The sequence below is a fragment of the Salmo trutta genome, chromosome 2, assembly GCF_901001165.1.
Source record: "Salmo trutta chromosome 2, fSalTru1.1, whole genome shotgun sequence".
NCBI classification, from domain to species: Eukaryota; Metazoa; Chordata; class Actinopteri; order Salmoniformes; family Salmonidae; genus Salmo; species Salmo trutta.
In genome coordinates, this window is record NC_042958.1 from 68,955,167 (window position 1) to 68,979,099 (window position 23,933).

At 43.9% G+C, this 23,933-nt stretch overlaps 1 protein-coding gene across 2 annotated transcripts in view; it reads left to right on the forward strand.

Moving 5' to 3' along the window:
- Positions 1–23,933, forward strand: part of svild (supervillin d) — a 116,362-nt gene that overhangs the window by 85,784 nt on the left and 6,645 nt on the right. For both annotated transcript variants that reach the window (XM_029712702.1, XM_029712710.1), the window contains exons 10-23: positions 1,750–1,897; positions 2,101–2,184; positions 2,625–2,711; positions 3,171–3,354; positions 5,921–6,093; positions 7,530–7,685; positions 8,036–8,172; positions 12,934–13,081; positions 13,458–13,603; positions 13,693–13,868; positions 14,720–14,849; positions 15,376–15,688; positions 21,188–21,342; positions 21,541–21,646. In XM_029712702.1, coding sequence (XP_029568562.1) covers positions 1,750–1,897; positions 2,101–2,184; positions 2,625–2,711; positions 3,171–3,354; positions 5,921–6,093; positions 7,530–7,685; positions 8,036–8,172; positions 12,934–13,081; positions 13,458–13,603; positions 13,693–13,868; positions 14,720–14,849; positions 15,376–15,688; positions 21,188–21,342; positions 21,541–21,646 — 2,143 coding nt within the window. The remainder of the gene's footprint in view (positions 1–1,749; positions 1,898–2,100; positions 2,185–2,624; positions 2,712–3,170; positions 3,355–5,920; positions 6,094–7,529; positions 7,686–8,035; positions 8,173–12,933; positions 13,082–13,457; positions 13,604–13,692; positions 13,869–14,719; positions 14,850–15,375; positions 15,689–21,187; positions 21,343–21,540; positions 21,647–23,933) is intronic.

The window sequence follows — 23,933 nt, forward strand, 5'->3', positions numbered from 1 at the left end:
TATGCAATCCGAAGGTGCCATGCCTTCTGCTGACATTTTAAAAACATTCCAAATGACAACAAATGTGTTATTTTCATCAAGAAATCTTTAAGATGTCATTTTGTATTTCAGACCCTGTAATATCCATGACGGTGGTTTTTCTTGTCTAACGTAATAATGGAAATTGCAATCTTTTTCAAATGTTCGTTTTTGGAATCAACCAAGCCTTTCCTTCAAAATGGCTATCCATGTTTTGACCCAAGACTTTAACATATGTTCAGGTGTGGGGACGTGATTTTATATGGAGCCTTGGGGCCTGAAACCCTATCTCTTTTATGTCTCCATATTACACTTATATTCATATAGACATTTTAGCTGTCAGCTAAAGCTGAACAGTTTTCTGTTCATATTTCTATTTCTCGTAATTCAGTTCCTTTTTTGACTAATTCAATGTCTATGTATCTTGGTATATTTCTATGTAATATCAACTTTCTCAATAATCTAGATAGGTAGATTGGGACCAATGCATTACCTAACTCCAGTTTTCTGGATACATTGAGCTTGTACTGGACTAAACAACATGCTCAAATGGGAAATCTCCATTGAAAATGATTTTTAGTCCAGGATTAGGCTTAATCTGTGTCTGGGATGCCGGCCCTGTGTGTTTAGGTTGGTACTCTATTGTTGAATGTATCAGTGAGTCGTCAGGCTTAGTTGCTTCCTAGTTTTCAGCTGAACAAAAACGAATGCAGACTTTGACAGGCCAGGTGGTTCTAGGAGTCCTTTTGATCTACTGTATGTATGTTTAACATGTGATTCCATTTTCCGCGTGTCGCTAGGCAACATTCCCTCGACAATCATTGTAGCCTGTTTTACGTTTCACAATTAGCGTTTTAACTTTCGCCAGAGTAAATTAGCCAGATTAAATAATATCACATTGTTATTTTGTAATGAGTTGATAACAATTTCCATTTTGAAACCATGCAGTCTCCCGAAAGGGGTTTTGTTATTGTGTCTCACAGCTCACACACACACACACACCATTGTACTGTACTCAACCATTGGAAATCAAGCCAAGGCCATAAAATGCATCACGGATATTTAATATCATGAATTACTGTGCAACAGCTCGTGGGACTTGTGCCTGGTAAATTCCACAGTAATTCATTTTAATGATGGAATTTAGGTGCAGAAACAGCAATGGCAATGAAGCAAAATTCATGAGTATACATTTGTTTTGCTACTGAGGGGGGAAGAGGGGTTCTCTGTTGGTAGTGTAGCTCATAAGTTTCCTGAAGACCAATGTAGTTTGGGAAATGTTCCAATATGTGTTTGTGCTCTGTTCCACTCTCTGTCTCTCTGTGTGTCTGTCTCTCTCTTGCCCTCTCTGCATCGCTCTCCCACACTCTGTCTCCAACATTCAGCTGTAGAAGTAGCCCAATATTCTCCCAAAATTCTAGGTACGATGTCAACACATGCATTTGTAAAGGACGTCACGCTGCTTGCTTAGCGAGTGCCACTTCCTCCCGATTTGGCCCATACCTATCGCGAACTTGGGACCTCTGCCTTGCCAGCACACGTGACCGCCTTCCTGAATCGTCTTACCAGTCTGCGCCATGCGAAAAGCTAGCTATTTGCTGGCTCAAGTCGGGACACTTCAGGCTGAGGATTAAGTTTCACACATCCCCATGTGCTACACATTCATTTGCCTATTTCTAACCTGTCTCCCCCTCTCCATCCCTTTCTCCTTCCTCTCCCTTCCCCCATCAGAAGTCCAGTGCGGACGTGGAGACCAAGATGTCCCTGGCGGACAGGATGAAGATCCTGCAGGAGAAGGAGGAGGCATGGAAGAGCAGGGGGCGGGGCGCCGCCAACGACTCCACCCAGTTCACCGTGGCCGGGCGCATGGCCAAGAGAGGTCTGCGTCAGACACCCCCTTTTTAGCACACCTATCGTTCCACACACGCATGCTGTTTTTATATGGGCTTATCCTATTGTATGTGGAGTGGGCTTAGAAAATGCAGCTTGGAAATACTATATTTAGAGTATATACTCATACTTCATATAAATTCCACAAGTCCACTTTGACGTCAGTATGACCCCAGTGTTCTTTCCCATCAGGTCTTGTGTCCGAGACTAGTAAAGAGGAGTCTCCCATTTCCCACATTAAGAAGTCCAGCGCCACGCCAGTCAAGCCACATGAAGGTATACTATGTTCTCCTTTTGATGATTAGATAGACTGTCTAATCAGACTAGTAGTCTAAATATTTTTACATTTTCATTCAGATTTTTTGGGGGCACTTAAGGGATAGTGTAACATTTTGGCAATTAAGCCCTTTTTCTACCTACCCAGAGTCCGATGAACTCATATTAGTTTCTTGAGCCTATGCTATCTAGCGTTAGCGCAATGACTGGAAGTCTACTAGAAGCATAGCATGCTTAAGGGCTTAATTGCCAAATTCTTGCACTATCCCTTTAAGCCTCTGCTTGCTATTTGGGGTTTAGGTCCATAGTTAGTTGCCCCATGACATGTATTTGTAAAAAGCGCTATACAAGTGCCATTTTCCTAGACTTCTAAACTTAGGAAACTAACCATACATCAAGTGACCTGTTGTCAAAATGTTGTCGTCTCTTTTGCTGAGAAGAAATCTCCACTCCGACTGGCGTCAAGGTGGAAGGGGACAAGAGGCTGGACAAGTTAGAGTCCTTCCTGGACAAGCTCCACAGTAAAGGTAAATCCCACACACTGACACTATTAGGTTTCACCATGGCCACACTTTTTGTTATGACACCTTTTAAAAATAAAGCCACTATCAGGTTTCTCCATTGGCACACTTTTTGTCATGACACTCGTTGTGCCATAAAGCTTGAAAATTGACAGACTCAACACACAATTGCCAATAAATAAGTACGTTTCTCTCTCCAATTGCCTTATGTCTGAATCTTCCTCACACTCTGTTACAGAAAGTAACTGGAATCGCTTGTTGAGTTTCTCGACGTTCAAACTTTTGACACATTGGCTTGCAGGGCTATAGCGCGATAATGGGTAAACTGCTAATGAATCCATAATGAGTCATACACAGAAAACTAGACAGTGGTGGCCTTTTGATCTTCAGTAGTAAGAGTTCAGTCAAACTGGTTGAATCCTTAAAGTTCTCATTTCCTACTTCCTGCTTTCTCTTTCTTGGCAGGGCTGGGGCACAGCCGGACTTCCACCATTGAGGTGACTGCCGAGACGGAGAAGGAGGTCATGACCCTGGATGATGAGGAGACATTTGGCCGCTTTTACAAGCCTGTGTCGCCCACCACCCGAGGCACTGTCGTTACTGCGCTGACCGAGGAGGAATTCAGCGACCTTCAAGCTGACACGCCAAAGTACGGTTCAGTCTGTGTCAATGTAGCAATCTACAAACTGTATTGGAATCAGTCCTGTTGAATATAAACTCAGCAAAAAAGGAAACGTCCCTTTTTCAGGATGCTGTCTTTCAAAGATAATTCATAAAAATCCAAATAACTAAACAGATCTTCATTGTAAAGGGTTTAAACACTGTTTCCCATGCTTGTTCAATGAACCATAAACAATTAATGAACATGCACCTATGGAACGGTCATTAAGACACTAACAGCTTACAGACGGTAGGCAATTGAGGTCACAGTTATGAAAACTTAGGACACTAAAGAGGCCTTTCTACTGACTCTGAAAAACACCAAAAGAAAGATGCCCAGGGTCCCTGCTCATCTGCATGAATGTGCCTTAGGCATGCTGCAAGGAGGCATGAGGACTGCAGATGTGGCCAGGGCAATAAATTGCAATGTCCGTTCTGTGAGACGTCTAAGACAGCGCTACAGGGAGACAGGACGGACAGCTGATCATCCTCGCAGTGGCAGACCACGTGTAACAACACCTGCACAGGATCGATACATCTGAAATTCACACCTGCGGGACAGGTACAGGATTGCAACAACAACTGCCCGAGTTACACCAGGAACGCACAATCCCTCCATCAGTGCTCAGACGGTCCGCAATAGGCTGAGAGAGGTTGGACTGAGGGCTTGTAGGCCTGTTGTAAGGCAGTTCCTCACCAGACATCACCGGCAACAATGTCGCCCATGGGCACAAATCCACCGTCGCTGGACCAGACAGGACTGGCAAAAAGTGCCCTTCACTGACGAGTTGCGGTTTTGTCTCACCAGGGGTGATGGTCGGATTCGCGTTTATCGTCGAAGGAATGAGTGTTACACCGAGGTCTGTACTCTGGAGCGGGATTGATTTGGAGGTGGACGGTCCATCATGGTCTGGGGCGGTGTGTCACAGCATCATCGGACTGAGCTTGTTGTCATTGCAGGCAATCTCAACGCTGTGCGTTACAGGGAAGATATCCTCCTCCCTCATGTGGTACCCTTCCTGCAGGCTCATCCTGACATGACCTTCCAGCATATTTTGATTGATTTTGATTTTTGGTTACTACATGATTCCATATGTATTATTTCTTAGTTTGGATGTCTTCACTATTATTCTACAATGTAGAAAATAGTAAAATAAAGAAAAACCCTGGAATGAGTGGTGTTACTAAACTGTTGACTGGGACTGTACATAATCATACGAAATGCTATGAGATCAGGCTGCAGCACAGCCAGCCAGCAGCGTACAGTCAAAAGAAAAGGAAATGCTTTCTACTTTCTACTTTTCAACAAATCAACTGTTTTAGACTATTATATTTTCACCAAGCAAGATAAATAAATGTGCAATCACTACTGAGTGTATGAACAAAAGCATTTTGGAATGAATGCTTCCAGACGTTTAAATAGTCTGTCAAAGTCAACGTTTTAAAAGAACAGGATTTGGAAAGTAATGGTTAGAGTTCCTGCCTGTGGATTAGAACATTGCAGGTTCGCCTCCCGGAGGAGATATTTTGACCATTCTTTCATTAAACCTCTTAGACGCAAAGTCCCCTGTTTGTTGTATAATAATTTAGCATAATCACCTTCCGGTGTAAAAAACATGGAAATTAAAAACAAAAAACAATGTTTATGTGAGAATAGGCATTGGTGTGATGCCGAAAAAGAAATGAAATTCACAAATGTGTATTATTCTTGCGGCGCCATCTTTATTGCAAAAAGAAATACAAGTACAAACAACTACCGGTACATATTATTTTGACAGAGGTCATGAGCTCTCCATTAATCAGCACAGCAATTGATAAAACAGGATCATGTTTGAAACAAGTGCTTCTGAGCGTAATTTAATATTACACAGGTAAGCTAACGGTTACAAAAATCATGAATGCAGACATGCTCTATTGATCTGAGTTACTGTGTCCAACACACCACCACCTGTTATGTTGGGCACCTACTGACCAAAAAAGGATGTTATTATGATTTTTTTTTAATCAATTACATGTTTTGCTAAAATTAAAGCTTAAGGAAATACAGGATTGCACCACATTACTACAAGACAAATCGGCTCAATCGAGCCTGATGGTCTTGTAAGAATAAAAGCAAAGTTTGCCTTCATTTCATTTATAAAGCATTAAAATGTAGCGTAATGGGATAGTGTCTTACTGTGATGGGTGAAGATTCCAATACTTTACCTTGTATGTCGTACAATCACATTATTGTTGAAGCACCTCTAAAAATATGAATTAGGTTGTTTGAGGAGGTTTGAATCCTAAGCAACCTGCCTACACACAGTTTGAAGTACAATACCAACATAGCTACTGTAGCAGGTCAAAGCTGTGTGCTGGAAAACCTCTGGTAGAACATGGGTGGAATAGGCATTGTGGTGCTCATGTGAATTTCCTTTATTTTTCGGCTTCAGACCAATGCCTATTCTCACTTAATTAACATAGTTTTTTGTTTTTAAATTACCTTTGCATTTGTAAATGATCTCAAGGTGTATATCTCTCCTTCTAACCTCCCCCTCTTCTGCGTATGATTCTAGGTTGACGTCGGTAGTGACGGAACACAAGCGTGCTGTGCGTCCTACTCGGAATAACCAGGGCTCACGCAACCCCCTCCGTGCCCTGGCGGCCCGCAACGACATCCGCCAGGTCTACACGGAACAGAGACTCAATATAGCTACCGTGGAAACCAAGAGGATCCAAGTGGAGAGGAGTAAGCCATCCCTATAATATGCGTTCTATGATGCAAGGTTGTTTATTTCTTTTATTTTTAACCCCTTTTTCTCCCCAAATTTGTGATATCCAATTTGGTAGTTAGTCTTGTCCCATCGCTGCAACTCCCGTACAAACTCAGGAGAGACGAAGATCGAGAGCCATGCGTCCTCTGAAAAACGACACTGCTTGGCACACTGCTCGCTTAACCCGGAAGCCAGCCGCATCAATGTGTCGGAGGAAACGCCGCACAACTGGAGACCGACGTTAGTATGCATGTGCCCGGCCCGCCACAGGAGTCGCTAGAGCGCGATGGGATAAGGACTTCCCGGCCGGTCAAACCCTCCCCTAACCCGGACGACGTTGGGCCAATTGCGTGCCGCCTCATGGGTCTCCCGGTCGCGGCCGGATGCGCCACAGCCTGGGATCGAACCAGTGACGCCTCAAGCACTGTGATGTAGTGCCTTAGACCGCTGCACAACTCAGGAGGCCCGTGCAACGCTGTTTTCAAAGATAACTATCCGTTTAACAAGTTGTAAATAGATCATTTTCTAAAAGGTGAACCCAAAGGCAATTTCCAGGTGGCTAAGGAAGTGCTATTCTATTTTATTATATTCTGTCACTATACTGTTCTTGATCACTGCATGTACCTTATGCAGGAGGATAATAATTTAATATACACCATCACAATAAATCCATTATTTATTTTAGTCCGGTCTAAAGAAACATGATCTGAAGAACAGAATGAGTTTGCCTACTATAGGCCTATGTTATCTGTCTGTGCTCCCATGACATAGGCCGTAGGCTTGTTCACTTAGCTGACATAATTGATTATAAGTTCCCTGCCATTTATTTAGTTTTATCAGATTTTAAGAAGAATATAATTGAACTTAGCTGAATAAAATATACTTAACAAAAATATAAACGCAACGTGCAACAATTTCCATTTTTTTTACTGAGTTACAGTTCATAGAAGGGAAAACGGACAATTGAAATTAATGTATGAGGACCTAATCTATTGATTTCACATGACTGGGCAGGGGCGCAGCCATGGGTGGGCCTGGGAGGGAAAATTTCTGACATCTTTTATTTCAGCTCAGGAAACATGGGACCAACAGTTTACATGACATTGCCTACATGATAAAAGACGAGAGCAAGACCAAGAATAAAATGCTATAGGCTGAATGCTTGTTGTTTAAAGTACCAAACTGTTATTGGATGGAGTCAGATTTGCAGTTATAAGGGGGGGAGAGAGTTCCAGAGAGTGAGGGTGACATAGCTGAAAGCACGAGGATTAGAGGCTGCGGGTGGGGGTGTCGATGAGTCGCTGCTAGCCTCCATTTTGGTTTGCTACCCACCCCCGTTTCAGCTCACGTCCACATTGGCCAAGTACAATAATGGCCTTCTAACCTCCATTTTATCTCTTCTCATCCACAGTGGCCAAGCATTCCAACCTGGCGGATGCAGCTCTGGCCGGCCTGGCTAGCAAGGAGAACTTCCGCAAGGTCAACCTGCGCAGCACCAAGTCCACTGAGGTGGTGACCAACAACAGCACTCTGCCCTTCAACAAGCTCATGCTCATCCGCATCAAAGGTCAGTCAGAGGGCAAAGGTCACGAGGTCAGGAACACCCTTTTTCTGTTCAGAAATTGCACCATATTCTCTATATAGTGCACTACGTTTTATTTACAATGATTCTTCATTGTAAATACAATTGACACATTTTTTTCATTACCAGTACTCTTGAACAATACAACAGTGGCACAGATTTCAAACTTTGCTTTACCCATCCACTTCATCTCAAAGGAGTGTACAGTAGCATATATTTTTCAGAAATTCTTTCAGGGTTGTTCCTTAACTAAACTTCCATAAGCAGAGGAATGACTGGTTGGAGTAAGTGAGTGTCTGGTTTCTAAATGGGGTCTGTCTGGGTGTGGTCTACAGGTCGGAGGCACGTGCAGGTGCGTCTGGTGGAGCCCACTGCCCATTCCCTGAACAGCGGCGACTGCTTCCTGCTCATCACCCCCAAACACTGCTTCATGTGGAGCGGAGAGTTTGCCAACGTCATCGAGAAAGCCAAGGTACTAGACATGCACTATATTTACAAAAGTATGTGGACATCAGCTTCAAACTAGTGGATTCGGCTATTCCAGCCACACCCGTTGCTGACAGGTGTATAAAATCGAGCACACAGCCATGCAATCTCCATAGACAAACATTAGCAGTAGAATGGCCTTACTGAAGAGCTCAGAGACTTTCAACATGGCACCGTCATAGGATGCCACCTTTCCAACTAGTTAGTTTGTCAAATTTCTGCCCTGTTAGAACTGCCCTCGTCAACTGTAAGTGCTGAAGTGGAAACGTCTAGGAGCAACAACGGCTTAGCCGTGGAGTGGTAGGCCACACAAGCTCACACAACGGGACCGCCGGGTGCTGAAGCGTGTAGTGCTTAAAAATGGTCTGTCCTCGGTTGCAACACTCACTACAGAGTTCCAAACTGCCTCTGGAAACTATGTCAGCACAAGAACTGTTTGTCGGGAGATTCATGAAATGGGTTTCCATGGCCGAGCAGACACACAAGCCTAAGATCACCACGCGTAATGCCAAGCGTCGGCTGGAGTGGTGTAAAGCTCGCCGCCATTGGACTCTGGAACAGTGGAAACGCGTTCTCTGGAGTGATGAATCACTCTTCACCGTATGGCAGTCCTACGGACGAAATCTGGTTTTGGTGGATGCCAAGGAACGCTACCTGCCCGAATGCATAGGGCCAACTGTAAACTTTGGTGGATGAGGAATAATGGTCTGGGGCTGTTTTCATTGTTCGGCCTAGGCGCCTTAGTTCCAGTGAAGTGTCATCTTAACGCTACAGCATACAATGACATTCTAGACATTTCTGTGCTTCCAACTTTGTGGCAACAGTTTGGGGAAGGCCCTTTCCTGTTTCAGCATGACAATGCTCCCATGCACAAAGCAAGATCCATACAGAAATGGTTTGTTGAGATCGATGTGGAAGAACTTGCCTGGCTTGCACAGAGCCCTAACCTCAACCCCATCTAGCAACTTTGAGATGAACTGGAACGCCGACTGCGAGCCAGGCCTAATCGCCCAACATACACTACCGTTCAAAAGTTTGGGGTCACTTAGAAATGTCCTTGTTTTTTAAAGAAAAGCATATTTTTTGTCCATTAAAATAACATCAAATTGATCAGAAATACAGTGTAGACATTGTTAATGTTGTAAATGACTATTGTAGCTGAAAACAGCTGATTTTCAATGGAATATCTACATAGCCTTCAGAGGCCCATTATCAGCAACCAACACTCCTGTGTTCCAACGGCACATTGTTAGTTAATCCAAGTTTATAATTTTAAAAGGCTAATTGATTATTAGAAAAACCTTTTGCAATTATGTTAGCAGCTGAAAAGTGTTGTGCTGATTAAGAAGCAATAAAACTGGCCTTTAAACTAGTTGAGTATCTGGAGCATCAGCATTTGTGGGTTCGATTAAAAAAAGTACTTTATTCTGAAACTCATCATTCTATTCTTGTTCTGAGAAATGAAGGCTATTCCATGCGAGAAATTGCCAAGAAACTGAAGATCTTGTACAACGCTGTGTACTACTCCCTTCACAGAACAGCGCAAACTGGCTCTTACCAGAATAGAAAGAGGAGTGGGAGGCCCCGGTGCACAACTGAGCAAGAGGATAAGTACATTAGTGTCTAGTTTGAGAAACAGACACCTCACAAGTCCTCAATTGGCAGCTTCATTAAATAGTACCCTCAAAAGGCGGAGGGCAAAGAAAAAGCCAGATCTCAGACTGGCATATAAAAAGAAAAGATTAAGATAGGCAAACGAACACAGACACTGAACTGAGGAACTCTGCCTAGAAGGCCAGCATCCCAGAGTCGCCTTTTCACTGTTGATGTTGAGACAGGTGTTTTGTGGGTACTATTTAATGAAGCTGCCAGTTGAGGACTTGTGAGGCATCTGTTTCTCAAACTAGACAGAACCCTCTTCCTGGTAGCAAAAAATCTGAAGCTTCTCCATGTAAATCAAAGCTGAATCAATGTCTGTAAGGTCACATGATGATAATCTACAATCTACAGAACAGAGTATAACAGCGTAGTATAACAATGCTGTAAGACGAAAAACATCAACTCATGAGATTTAAGGAAGATTGTGCGACTGGTCGACTTCATTTCTCATGTGGCCAAAACTCAACAGCGTGCGCCACTAGGCAAAATTTGTTTTGATTGAAGCAACACACAGGTATGCTTCAGTTAACTCCCATCTGCTCAAAAATTTAGTCACTAGTACATAATTCAAAACACTGTACTTTGAAACAACACTGTACGTAACTCAAGAAGATCTAAATGCGTATTCCCATTAAACTGATTGAGATCAGATGATTGGTATGGATGGTTCATCGTAAAACATGACTGTTCATTCACAATTGACAGTGAGAAATGCGAAGGGAGGATGACGACAAAAATGTGCGTCAAGTAGAGGTAAAGAAACACGCGCACAGAGCGTGATACAGCTGTTTTGCTCTGGGGAAGATTCAGTATTGTTTTTTTTGCTCCCGGGGGGGGGGGGGGGGGGGTTGTGACAGGGCCGGAATGGGGGGGTTACCTTTGGAACTGCCGCCTCTGTCTATAATTAAACACAAAAACAATGTTTTAGGTGAACATTTTGGACTGATTTATAGCCCGAAAAAGCTAGGAAATTCAAATGAGCACCATAGCCCTAACTTCACTCATGTACTTCCAAGGTTTTTCAGCACACAGCTTTAACTGTAGCTATGTTGGTCTAATGTACTTCAAACAGGATGTACTCACCACAACATTCTCCTGGAACAGGCTACTGTTATCTGATCCTTTCAGATCTACTCAAAGGGACATGGGCTGAGTACTCTCCCATTACATTCCTTTCACCTTTCCATCCATCACTCTCAACCCTCTATTCTACATGACTATCATTCACTAACACTGTCCGACCTCTCAACATGTTCTCAAATGAACAGATGATATGGAAGACTGCTATAGTTTATGAACTATTTGTTTAAAAAAAAGTATATTTAAATATATCTTCAGTTTATTGTCTAAATATGATAGTAAGGAAGACCAGGGCAAAATAGTATAGTTTAAAAATATTTATTTTGAAAATGGCAATGTATAATACATATATTTTTAAAGAGTAAAAGCAGTTGTTCAGTTCAGTGCTTGGCCCTCTTCCTCTGAGACTGCTGACACTCTGGCTCCAAGCTGATGTCCACGTCTATCTGGGGAGCGTAGTGTCTCACGCTCAATGTCTCCTCCACCCCCACCCGTCCGTCTACCAGCTGGGTGCTGGTGAAGGTGGGGCACCAGAGCGCCTCCCACATTTGCTGGATCAGGCTGTAGCGTGGGGGATGGACAGTGACCAGCATGGAGTCCACCACCGAGTGGTAGATCTGCTGGTACTCTGGGACACAGTGAGCGTGTATCATTAGGAGCTCCTCCTTAGCCTCAGACCTGCCAGTGGGGCTCCTCTCTGGTGACGAGGGGTGCTGGAGGATGGGGATGGGACGGAAGTCTGGGAGCAGTGTTTTGGACAAACGTGTTCTCCAAGGGCTCCTCGAACTTCCGCAGGTACTCCTCCTGCTCTTCCTCCTCCTCTTCTGATGCGAGAGCGAGAAATCAGACCCTTAACTCTATCAAATGGAAAATTGTTTGAGTGGCTCTCATGACATACCTCGGACATGAGAGAAGAGTTGTCCAATTTGGTGAAGAACGTGGCTGGGCCTGGGGACGCTCCATCTCGAGGAGCTCCCTCCCTGCATCACCTGATCATCGCCCTTGTCATTAACAGGGGCCCTCAGCCTGGTGACCGTGGTCCAGGTGGAGATGTGGGAGGCTTGTTCTCCGCCCTGGGCCTCACAGTGGTGGTGGCGGGGAGTAGCCTGTTTCAGTCGCCGGTGTACTTTGACCTGGCAGACCAGCGGCTCAACTGTGGAGGTGACTTCACCCTCTCCACACTGCTGCTGCTCCTCAGTTGGGAGGAACTGCGGTATGGCCTGGTGGAGCCCAGTTCTGGTGTCGACAGTAGCGGGTGACGAGGACAGAGACACCATCCTGGGAGAAGGAGGATGGGGAGGAAGAGGAGCAGCTCTCTACCTTCTCACACTGCTCAGCCGAGCGGCATTTCCTGAGGGAAAGACTTGCCCCCTTCACATAGTAGTCCTTCCACCGCCCGGAGGACGCTACACTCCTCCTAAGGCAGTACCTCTCGATGATGATGATGATGAGTAGAATGTCTTGAATGTTGGGGATGAGTTCTAGCCTAGAGCTACAGCCTAGAGTTTAAAAGTAATCATGTAAAACGAGGCACTGATGCACATAGAAACCAAAGGTTCCATTTGGATGCATTCAGTATTACATGGCTGCCAGCTCTAGAGTTAAGTAGATCAGTAGAAGTCAAATGTTTCAACAGTTGTATGTATTTGCTCTATGGCCACCATGTGATACAATGGCAACTTTCATTCTGAAATGTGTTACTGTTCAGCTCCACACTACCCTCTCTCCTTCCCCTCTCTGCAACCATACTGACATTGATCTGTTCATCTCCCTCTGTTATAATGCTTTTCTATTTGATCAATGTGCTGTAGTTGACCCCCATCCAGAAACGGTATCTACAGTAGGTCCTAATCCCCCAGACACTTCTGTTGATCCGAAAGTAGTCCGTTTCAGTCACGTCAGGAAGTTACTCGAAATACAAATAATGAATAGAGAAAAAAGTTTTACGTCGCTTGCCCGAATGAACACGACCATGGTCTAAGCTCTTTGGCCTGTCCTGTATCCCTAGGCCTCAGAGATGGCATCGTTCGTGCAGGCTAAGAGGGACCTTGGTTGTAAGGCTTCCCAGGTGACTGTGCTGGAGGAGGGCATCAACACTGACAACAAATGGGCTAAAGAGTTCTGGGACTTACTGGGGGGCAAGACCGACTACAGAGGTACATACGTGCATGTTTGCACGCATGCATATACACACAAACACACACATACAGTGTGCTCATGAATTGTATACACACACACACCAGTAGATGGGCGCACACACACACACTGTACACATACACAATAAATAAATGTGCATACTCGCATAAACACATTCTTGTACACTCACACTCACGGTGGACCAGGTCATAAACATATCCCAGGTGCACTCTTGAACACAGACCACACACAAACACACATTAGATGACCGTATATTATTTGATGACCATATCTAATACACCATCACACACACACACCACCTTCCAACGCCCAAAATACCACCTCCACCTCTCAACACACACACTTATGTCCATTTCCATGTCCATTTGTGTGCAGGTGCAGGGGAGCCGGAGGAGGATGAGCTGTATGAAAGTGGTGTGTTAGACTCTAATGGGGTCTACGGGCTGCAGGAGGGCAAACTGGTGCCCCACAAAGAGGCCTGGGCCTCCATCCCCAGTGTCACCCTGCTCAACTCTAAAGAGGTATGTACCTGTGTGTGCGTGTGCGTTTGTGTATATATATATGTGTGTGTGTGTGTGTGTCTGACTTTCCTGATTCCCTCTCTCTCTAGGTGTTAGTGTTTGACTTTGGCAGTGAGGTGTACGTGTGGACGGGGAAGGACGTCCCCCTGGGTGACAGAAAGGTGGCTGTCCAATTAGGGAAGCAGCTGTGGAGCGGTTCTTACGACTACAGCAGCTGCAGGGTCAACCCCCTGGACGCCTGTTCAACCAATACTGATGTCCCTGAGTGAGTTGCAAGCTCTTAGCCTGCCCTTTTATACACACTGTCCAATCACATCGCTCAGTTTTTGATGACCACAGGAAAATTCAAAAGGTATTTGCTGGGTCATGCCACAAAAACGTTTGGAGTTGCTTGAAGGGCTAGTGTTTGAAGGACCAGTGCTCTCATTGGAACTGAGTGCCACTAGCATGAATATGCAGAGGCAAAGGACTGTCTACACTAGAGTATGGCAGCATGTGTTTAGCATCTGTTTAGCAGTGATAAGTATTTGCAAATGTTGAAGTCAGCGTCGATGGAGTGAAGATGGGGCGAAGACACTTTAGATTAGGGCTGGGAATTTCCAGGGACCTAACGATATGATATTATCACGATACTTAGGTGCCAATATGATATGTATTGCTATTCACGATTTTATATCAAATCAAATGTATTTATGTTGCCCTTCTTACATCAGCTGATATCTCAAAGTGCTGTACAGAAACCCAGCCTAAAACCCCAAACAGCAAGCAACGCAGGTGTAGAAGCACGGTGGCTAGGAAAAACTCCCTAGAAAGGCCAAAACCTAGGAAGAAACCTAGAGAGGAACCAGGCTATGAGGGGTGGCCAGTCCTCTTCTGGCTGTGCCGGGTGGCAATATGTATTGCGATTCGATATTCCAAACATATTGCTCTTGTCTGCTACAGAGAGACATACTTGGAGTCAAAGTATTGTTGTAATATCATCAAATAATATTGCGATATGTAATTGTATCCATTTTCTTCCCCCAATCACTACTTTAGATGCACCGCTTGTATATGTCTGTGAGAAAGTGTTTTTGTTGCTGTCGTTTTCTCAGTGTTTGTGTGTTTCGTGTGTAGGCAGGGTGAGGGACGTCCCAGCTGGGCTCTGTTCGGCCGTCTGTCGGAGCACAACGAGACGGCTCTGTTCAGAGAAAAGTTCCTGGACTGGGCCGAGAGGAAAGAGGAGTCTGCCATGGATGAGGCCAAGGTATGAAAATGGGTTTAGGGGGAGGTCATGGGCTTTATCTCAATTGCTTAAACATCTGTCCTCCATCAAGAAAATATCAATTATTAATCCCTCTTTACATCAGCAGTTATCACGTAGTGCTTACACAGAAACCCAGCCTAAAACCCCAGAGAGCAAGCAATGGATTGGGAAGGACAGGTGAAAGCAATATGGTGCAAGCTCATCGTTAGGCTGTCTTTCACCTGGTCAGTTTTTTTTCCAGATCAGTGCAGATGAGGAGACAGGGAGAAGAATGTCTGTGTAGCAAATGAAAAGCGTTCTGGAATGGGGATGCAATTAAAAATGTTTACCTCATTACAGTATTAAAATAATAGATAAATAGAATGCACCCTTTTCAGGCCCTTTTGTCACATTGGGTCATCATGTTATGAGGCATAATCACATACTTAGTCATATTGTATACGGTCCCATTGCTTTTGTGGAAAGAAGGGGGAAAAAAACTACTAACACCCATTTCCTCCTCTCTCATACCCATTTCCCCCTCCAGAGCCCTGTCCACTCTACCCTCCGCTCGCCCCTTGAGGCGGCCAAGCCCGACGTCTTAAAACCGTGCGACGCCAAGGCCCTGCTGGACAGCGTGGGAGGCCCAGTGCGTAGCCTCCTGGAGGGCGTAGACGTGCAGCGTGGCTACGGGCTGGTCCGAACGGAGGACGGACGCCAGGCGGAGCTCGCCACAGTGGCAGTGGACACCTGGCATATCCGGGAGTTTGAGGAGGAGGAGCTGGTGGCAGCGAGCTTGGGCCAGCTGCATGAAGGAGACACCTACGTGATCCGCTGGAAGTACTCGGTCACCACTGTGGGTGAGTAATGTTGTCATACCGCCATCATAAAAATCTACTAAAGGTGCTGGGTGAAGGGCCACTGTGGGTGAGTCACGGTATTAGATAAAACATATTGTATCTCTATGGGGGTAGAAGTAGTACAGCGGGTTGTTGAGAAGAGGGATATTTTTGCACGCTGTAGTCGTTCATAGTTCCAGACGCATGGAGAAAAAGACTATTGAGAAACTCCAGCTCACTGGTATTGTATCTTGAATATTTCAAAAATAATTCATTGGATCTCATGAAAAGTTTTGATCAATGCTTTACCAGGATTAAATACACAATCGGTGTTAGTTACAGATGTTTTTGCCATATATGTATACCCGTTGGTTCTTGAAGAATAATATCTCATGAGCTGACTATAGCTAACGTCAGCCATTAGTCCCAGATGAGTTTTCCAATGGAGCCCTCTTTGTCTGGAGAGGTAAATGAACCAGCGCTGTAGGAGCTGTATCTCCTACACTTTGTTTCGGGACAAACTGGATCACTCAGAGTTCCAATGCGCCAATTGTTTGCCTGCCGAGGATTATAGGCTCAAGGTGGCTTCCTTAATCACGCAGGTAGCCAGCCTACGTAAGAAACTGGGTAAAACGCAGAGTGGAATGTTTACCGTTTGCACATGTTGGATGCATTTCCGTCTTGTCGTTATCCGACTGGCCGGTGTTGCCCGGAGTTCGTTCGCCAGGGAAACCATCTCCTACCTCTCCTCCCCCACCTGATAGCTGATTCGAAGCAAGAGGGAGCATGAGAATCAATGATGGTCGCATGTCACGAGCCGTGGAAGCAGAAGACAGCGGCCTGCCGCAAAACAGCCTACACTCCCAGCGAGAGGCCCTGGAACCTGATCTTCCTGCACCTTAGTCACTGGGGGTACCTGTGTTTGCGGCCGCTCTACCAACTCCTATCCTTCCCCTACGATTTCGATGTCGGCGAGTGTCCGTCCCTGCTCTGGATCGAGCTTGGCTTCTCCATCTGTCAGAGGCCTGCGCCATTCTGTGAATTGTTGGAGTGGGCGGCTTTCCTCGTCCTTCTCACCAGCCGTGATTTTGGGCAGCTCCATGGTAAGAAATGTAACTGTTCCTGGTGCAAAAACAATGTCCTATACCGGAGCTGGAATAAATTACATTACTAAGCTGCTCCCGAATGTACTACGCCAGGACATGGACATCGATTCTATCATAGTCCATTTGGGTTTTAATGACATTATGAAGGGCCGCTCTGAACAGTTGAAACTGGATTTCAAAGAGTTGATTGACTCTCTGCTACACACTAATAAAAGACCCATCATATCTGGCCCTGTGTCCTCTCTGAATTGTGGCATTGAACGCTTTACTAGGATTCTTTCTCTTCGCTGGCAACGTGATTATTGCAGCTTAATGGGTGAAACTTGTTGACAATTTCGATACCTTTTGGAAACAAAACACGTTTTATAAGGAGGATGAGATCCACCCAAATAGTTTAGGTTCCTGGACCCTTTCACAGCATTATAAGGCTGCGTTGAGACAAAGACTTATCAATGACCTCAGCTCAGTTAATCCCTACCATTGTGTTCCTGAGTCAGTATAATGCTTTAACAAATGTGTGTGTGTGTGTGTGTGTGTATTATTTTTTTTTCACCGTTATTTAACCAGGTAGGCAAGTTGAGAACAAGTTCTCATTTACAATTGCGACCTGGCCAAGATAAAGCAAGCACTTTGACACATACAACAGCACAGAGTTACACATGGAGTAAAACAAACATACAGTCAATAATATAGTATAAAAAATACGTCTATATACAAAGTGAGCAAATGAGGTGAGATAATGGAGGTAAAGGCAAAAAGGCCATGGTGGCGAAGTAAATACAATATAGCAAGTAAAACACTGGAATGGTAGATTTGCAGTGGAAGAAAGTGCAAAGTAGAAATAGAAATAATGGGGTGCAAAGGAGCTAAATAAATAAATACAGTAGGGGAAGAGGTAGTTGTTTGGGCTACATTATAGTTGGGCTATGTACAGGTGCAGTAATCTGTGAGCTGCTCTGACATCTGGTGCTTAAAGCTAGTGAGGGAGATAAGTGTTTCCAGTTTTAGAGATTTTTGTAGTTCGTTCCAGTCATTGGCAGCAAAGAACTGGAAGGAGAGGCGGCCGAAGGAGGAATTGGCTTTGGGGGTGACCAGAGAGATATACCTGCTGGAGCGCGTGCTACAGGTGGGTGCTGCTATGGTGATCAGCGAGCTGAGATAAGAGGGAACTTTACCTACCAGGGTCTTGTAGATGACCTGGAGCCAGTGGGTTTGGCGACGAGTATGAAGCGAGGGCCAGCCAACGAGAGTGTACAGGTCGCATTGGTGGGTAGTATATGGAGCTTTGGTGACAAAACGGATGGCACTGTGATAGACTGCATCCAATTTATTGAGTAGGGTATTGGAGGCAATTTTGTAAATGACATCGCCGAAGTCGAGGATCGGTAGGATGGTCAGTTTTTCAGTATATTATGCCAAGGACATTGGTCGACACAATGTAAGTAACCTAATTGATGTCTCTCTAACTGCCCCGAATGCCTCTGGTGATCCTACAGCTATTGTATGCGGCAATCATGTCTATGAACCAGATTTCTGCTGTTAGCACTGAGGCGTTGTGCCCTAGTAGGAAGTCTACTCTGTGCAGCTCACCCTGCACGAACATAAATAACATGAGAATGTCTAGTTCTGCTAATCTTCCCAATGAAAACAAACATCCCAGAAAAGTGCTCAAAATAGCCCACATTAACATATGTAGCTTAAGAAACAAGGTTCATGAAATGAATAACTTGCTAGTAACAGATGACATTCATATTCTGACTATTTCAGAAACTCACTTAGACAATACCTTTGTTACAGTGGTAGCAATACAAGGTTATAACATTTATAGAAAATACAGAAATGCCAGTGGTGGAGGTGTTGCTGTTTATATTCAGAACCACATTCCTGTAAAGATGATAGAGGATCTCATGTTAAATACTGTTGAATTAATATGGTTACAGGTTCATCTGCCTCACCTTAAGCCCATTCTTGTGGGAAGCTGCCGAGGTATATTTTCTGGGTGATTTTGAATATTGACTGGCTTTCATCAAGCTGCCCACTCAAGAAAAAGCTTCAAACTGTAACCAGTGCCAGCAACCTGGTCCAGGTTATCAGTCAACCTTCCCGGGGTAGTTACAAATAGCATTGGAATTAAATCCTCAACATGTATTGATCACATCTTTACTAATGCTGCAGAAATGTGCTTGACAGCAGTATCCAGATCAATTCGATTTAATGATCACAGTATCGTAGCTATATCTAGGAAAACCAAAGTGTCAAAGGAGTCATACAATACGTTTTGTAGTGATTCCTATGTTGTTGATGTAAAGAATGTGTTGGTCCGTGGTGTGTAATGTGGAGCAAACAGACGTTGCACTTGACACATTTATGAAATGACTTATGCCAGTTACTAATAAGCACGCACCCATTAAGAAAATTACTTTAAAAACTGTTAAATCCCTGTGGATTGATGAGGAATTGAAAAAAAGTGTATGGTTGAGAGGGATGAGGCAAAAGGAATGGCAAATAAGTCTGACTGCACAACTGATTGGCAAACTAACCTCAAATTGAGAAATCATGTGACTAAACTGAATTAAATGAAGAAGAAACTACACAATGAAACAAAGAATGATAGTGATAAGATTTGGAGCACATTCAATGACATTTTTTGAAAAAAGGCAAACTGAACATTCATTGAATCAGATGGCTCATTCATTACAAAACTGACTGATATAGCCAACTACTTTAATGATTTTTTCATTGGCAAGATTAGCTAACTTAGGTATGACATGCCAGTTACAAACGCTGACATTGCACATCGAATTATATCGGACCAAATGATGAAAGGCAAGAATTGTCATTTTGAGTTCTGTAAAGTGAGTGTGGATGAGATGGAAAAAAAAAAGGTCTATCAACAATGACATGGGGTGTCAGGTAGCCTAGTGGTTAGAGCGTTGGACTAGTAACCGAAAGGTTGCAAGATCGAATCCCCGAGCTGACATGGTAAAAATCTGTCGTTCTGCCCCTGAACAAGGCAGTTAACCCACTGTTCCTAGGCCGTCATTGAAAATAAGAATTTGTTCTTAACTGACTTTCCTAGTTAAATAAAGGTAAAATAAATAAATAAAAAACAAGCCACCGGGGTCTGACTACTTGGATGGAAAATTACTGAGGATAATAGCGGATAGTGGATAAAGAGTTACTTGTCTAACAGAACACAGAGGGTGTTCTTTAATGGAAGCCTCTCCAACATAATCCAGGTAGAAATCAGAGATTCCCCAGGGCAGCCGTCTAGGCCCCTTACTTTTTCCAATCTTTACTAACGCCGTGTCTATGTATGCAGATGACTATACATGTCAACTACTACAGCAACTGAAATGACTGCAACACTTAACAAAGAGCGTCAGTTAGTTACAGAATGGGTGGAAAGGAATAAGTTAGTCCTAAATATAAACATTATATTTGGGACAAATCATTCACTAAACCCTAAACCTCAACTAAATCTTGTAATAAATAATGTGGAAATTGAGCAAGCTGAGGTTACTAAACTGCTTGGAGTAACCCTGGATTGTAAACTGTGTCATGGTCAAAACATATTGATACAGCAGGAGCTAAGATGGGGAGAAGACTGTCCATAATAAAGCGCTTCTCTACCTTCTTAACAGCACCATCAACAAGGCCGGTCCTACAGGCTCTAGTTTTGTCACACCTGGACTAATGTTCAGTCGTGTGGTCAGGTGCCACAAAGAGGGACTTAAGAAAAGTGCAATTGGCTCAGAAAAAGGCAGCACGGCTAGCCCTTGGATGTACACAGAGAGCATACATATGAATAATATCCGTGTTAATCTCTCCTGTCTCAAAGTAGAGAAGGGATTGACTTCATCACTACTTGTATTTGTGAGAGGTATTGACATGTTGGAAGCACTGAGCTGTCTGTTTAAACGACTAGCACACAGCTCAGACACCCATGCATACCCCACAAGACATGCCACCAGAGGTCTCTTCACAGTCCCAAAGTCCATAGCAGACAATGGGAGGCGCACAGTTCTACATAGAGCCATGACTACATCGAACTCTATTCCACATCAGGTAACTGATGCAAGCAGTAGAATCAGATTTAACACAAACATAGGCACAGACACATGCATACACACACGATAACGTACGTACTATACACACACGTACACATGGACTTTGTTGTAGATATGTGGTAGTGGAGTATGGGCCTGAGGGCACACGCTTAGTGTGTTGGGAATTCTGTAATGAATGCATTGTAATGTATTTAAAATGTTACCGGACCCCGCGAAGATTAGCCGCTGCCTTTGCATAATCCATACAAATAGCTTAGTATATCTTACCCATCATAACCCAACAAATATTATATTACTCCATTCATGTTGTAATTTGTATGTTTGTTGCATTATTTGTCCTCCAGTGGGTAAGCGGCAGAAGCCGGGGGAGCTGAGTAGTGGGGGTCCAGGTCGGGAGCGCAGCGCCTGTTTCTTCTGGCAGGGCCGTCACTCCAGCGTCAGCGGCAAGGGCACCTCCGCACTGATGACCGTAGAGCTGGGGAACCACAGGGGGGCGCAGGTGAGTCCACAGCACCCAAAAGTATCACTTGTGCAGGGATGCCTAACACTTACCCAGGAAAGTTACCCTCCTGCAGGCTCTCGCTCCAGCCCTAATCTAGCGCACTTGATTGTATGAGTTAGCTGTTCAACAGGACCTGGATTGATTGAATCCGTTGTGTTACAATGGGGTCTGTCTGTCTTTCTTACTGGTGGTTAGGTGTTGGTGACACAGGGCAAGGAGCCTCCATGCTTCCTGCAGCTCTTCCAGGGAGGCCTGGTCATCCAAAAGGGCAGCAGGGAAGATGATGGCGTCAACAACACAGGTATATGCAGAGCTCTAAAGTCTGACCATTTCGTTCGCATGCACTCCTAAATATTTTGCTGTGCGACCTGCGTATTGTCGTTTGGGAGCACCAGTGCACCTAGAAAAAAAATTGCTCTGGTAATAATTGTTGTAATGATTAGTCTTCACTCAACCGTTGTTTCGGAGAGAAGAAAGCGAGCGCATATTTGTTGCCATCATGGTTGTACCATTACTACAGCTTGTTTGTAGCCGAAACAGACCAAAAGATTTGACCCCTATGATATGACCTATATTACCAAGCTATATTTCTCCTTCCTATGGCAGATCCTACACCTAGTAGGCTAAGGAGCGGGCGTAGGGTGTTAAATTGGGGACTATCTTCATCACAATACGCATAGAATATAGCAATGTATATTTTCAGAAGCAGTTGAGTCTCGTGTTCATATTTCACAACCTCCACAGGCTTTTGGAGTTGCCTATGAGCTAGTCAATAGCTACATAATAGGCTACACTTGATTTAGGCTACTTTATAGCATGCTAAATGTTTCTGATAAGTGATGAGCAAACAAATAGATCATTTTCACCTCCATTTATTTGCCCAGCCAGAGATTAATTAACCAAATACAGACAAAGATTCAGTGGAACTAAATCCGATTTGATTATCAGACAACTCACAGGCTTTTGGTAAAAAATAATCCACTAGGCTATGTAACACATAGCAAAATGTTTCATGTGCCTTAATAACAAACTCATAGGTAATCTGTAAATATGAATAAAAATGTTAATTACAAGCGTAGTTTATTTCTCACAGAGAAACCAATGATTCTTCTTGGCTAGCCTTGATTGGCTGACATAATGGCGGGGCTGGTCATGCCAGATGTGTTCTGATTGGCCATGCCACAGGCTACTGTCTATAACATAATGGGGTCTTCCCTGAACAGTAGTCTACGGCAAATGTTTTTGTTTTTTTAAGATAATAGGAATGGACAACTGCAAACGTGTTGCTACAGCTCTCAACAACATTGCTGCCCTGAATTTAACTGCTGTTATCGACAAAGCTCAGTGGGAGAATGTTGATGGACAATTTAATTTGAAATCTTTTTACCATGTAGATCAGCTTTAATATTGCAGATATTTTGTGGCTTCCATCAATGTACCCACATCATTTCCAATCCCCCATATATACATACATACATACATACATACATACATACATACATACATACATACATACATACATACATACATACAGTTGAAATCGGAAGTTTATTTACAATTAGGATGGAGTCATTAAAACTCGCTTTTCAATCACTCCACAAATTTCTTGCTAACAAATTATAGTTTTGGCAAGTCGGTTAGGACATCTACTTTGTGCATGACACAAGTAATTTTTCCAACAATTGTTTACAGACAGATTATTTCACTTATAATTCACTGTATCACAATTCCAGTGGGTCAGAAGTTTACATACACTAAGTTGACTGTGCCTTTAAACAGCTTGGAAAATTCCAGAAAATGATGTCATGGCTTTAGAAGCTTCTGATATGCTAATTTACATCATTTTAGTCAATTGGAGGTGTACCTGTGGATGTATTTCAAGGCTTACCTTCAAACTCAATGCCTCTTTGCTTGAGATCATGGGAAAATCAAAAGAAATCAGCCTAGACCCCGGAAAAAATTGCAGACCTCCACAAGTCTGGTTCATCCTCGGGAGCAATTTCCAAATGCCTGAAGGTACCACATTCATCTGTACAAACAATAGTATGCAAGTATAAACACCATGGGACCACGCAGCCATCGTACCGCTCAGGAAGGAGACTCGTTCTGTCTCCTAGAGATGAACGTACTTTGGTGCGAAAAGTGCAAATCAATCCCAGAACAACAGCAAAGGACCTTGTGAATTTTCTGGAGGAAACAGGTACAAACGTATCTATTATCCACAGTAAAACGAGTCCTAAACCTGAAATGCCACTCAGCAAGGAAGAAGCCACTGCTCCAAAACCCGCCATAAAAAAGCCAGACTACGGTTTGCAACTGCACAAGGGGACAAGGATCGTACTTTTTTAGAAATGTCCTCTGGTCTGATGAAACATAAATAGAACTGTTTGGCCATAATGACCATGGTTATGTTTGGAGGAAAAAGGGGGAAGCTTGCGAGCTGAAGAACACCATCCCAACCGTGAAGCACGGGGGTGGCAGCATCATGTTGTGGGGGTGCTTTGCTGCAGGAGGGACTGGTACACTTCACAAAATAGATGGCATGAGGAAGGAAAATTGTGGATATATTGAAGCAACATCTCAAAACA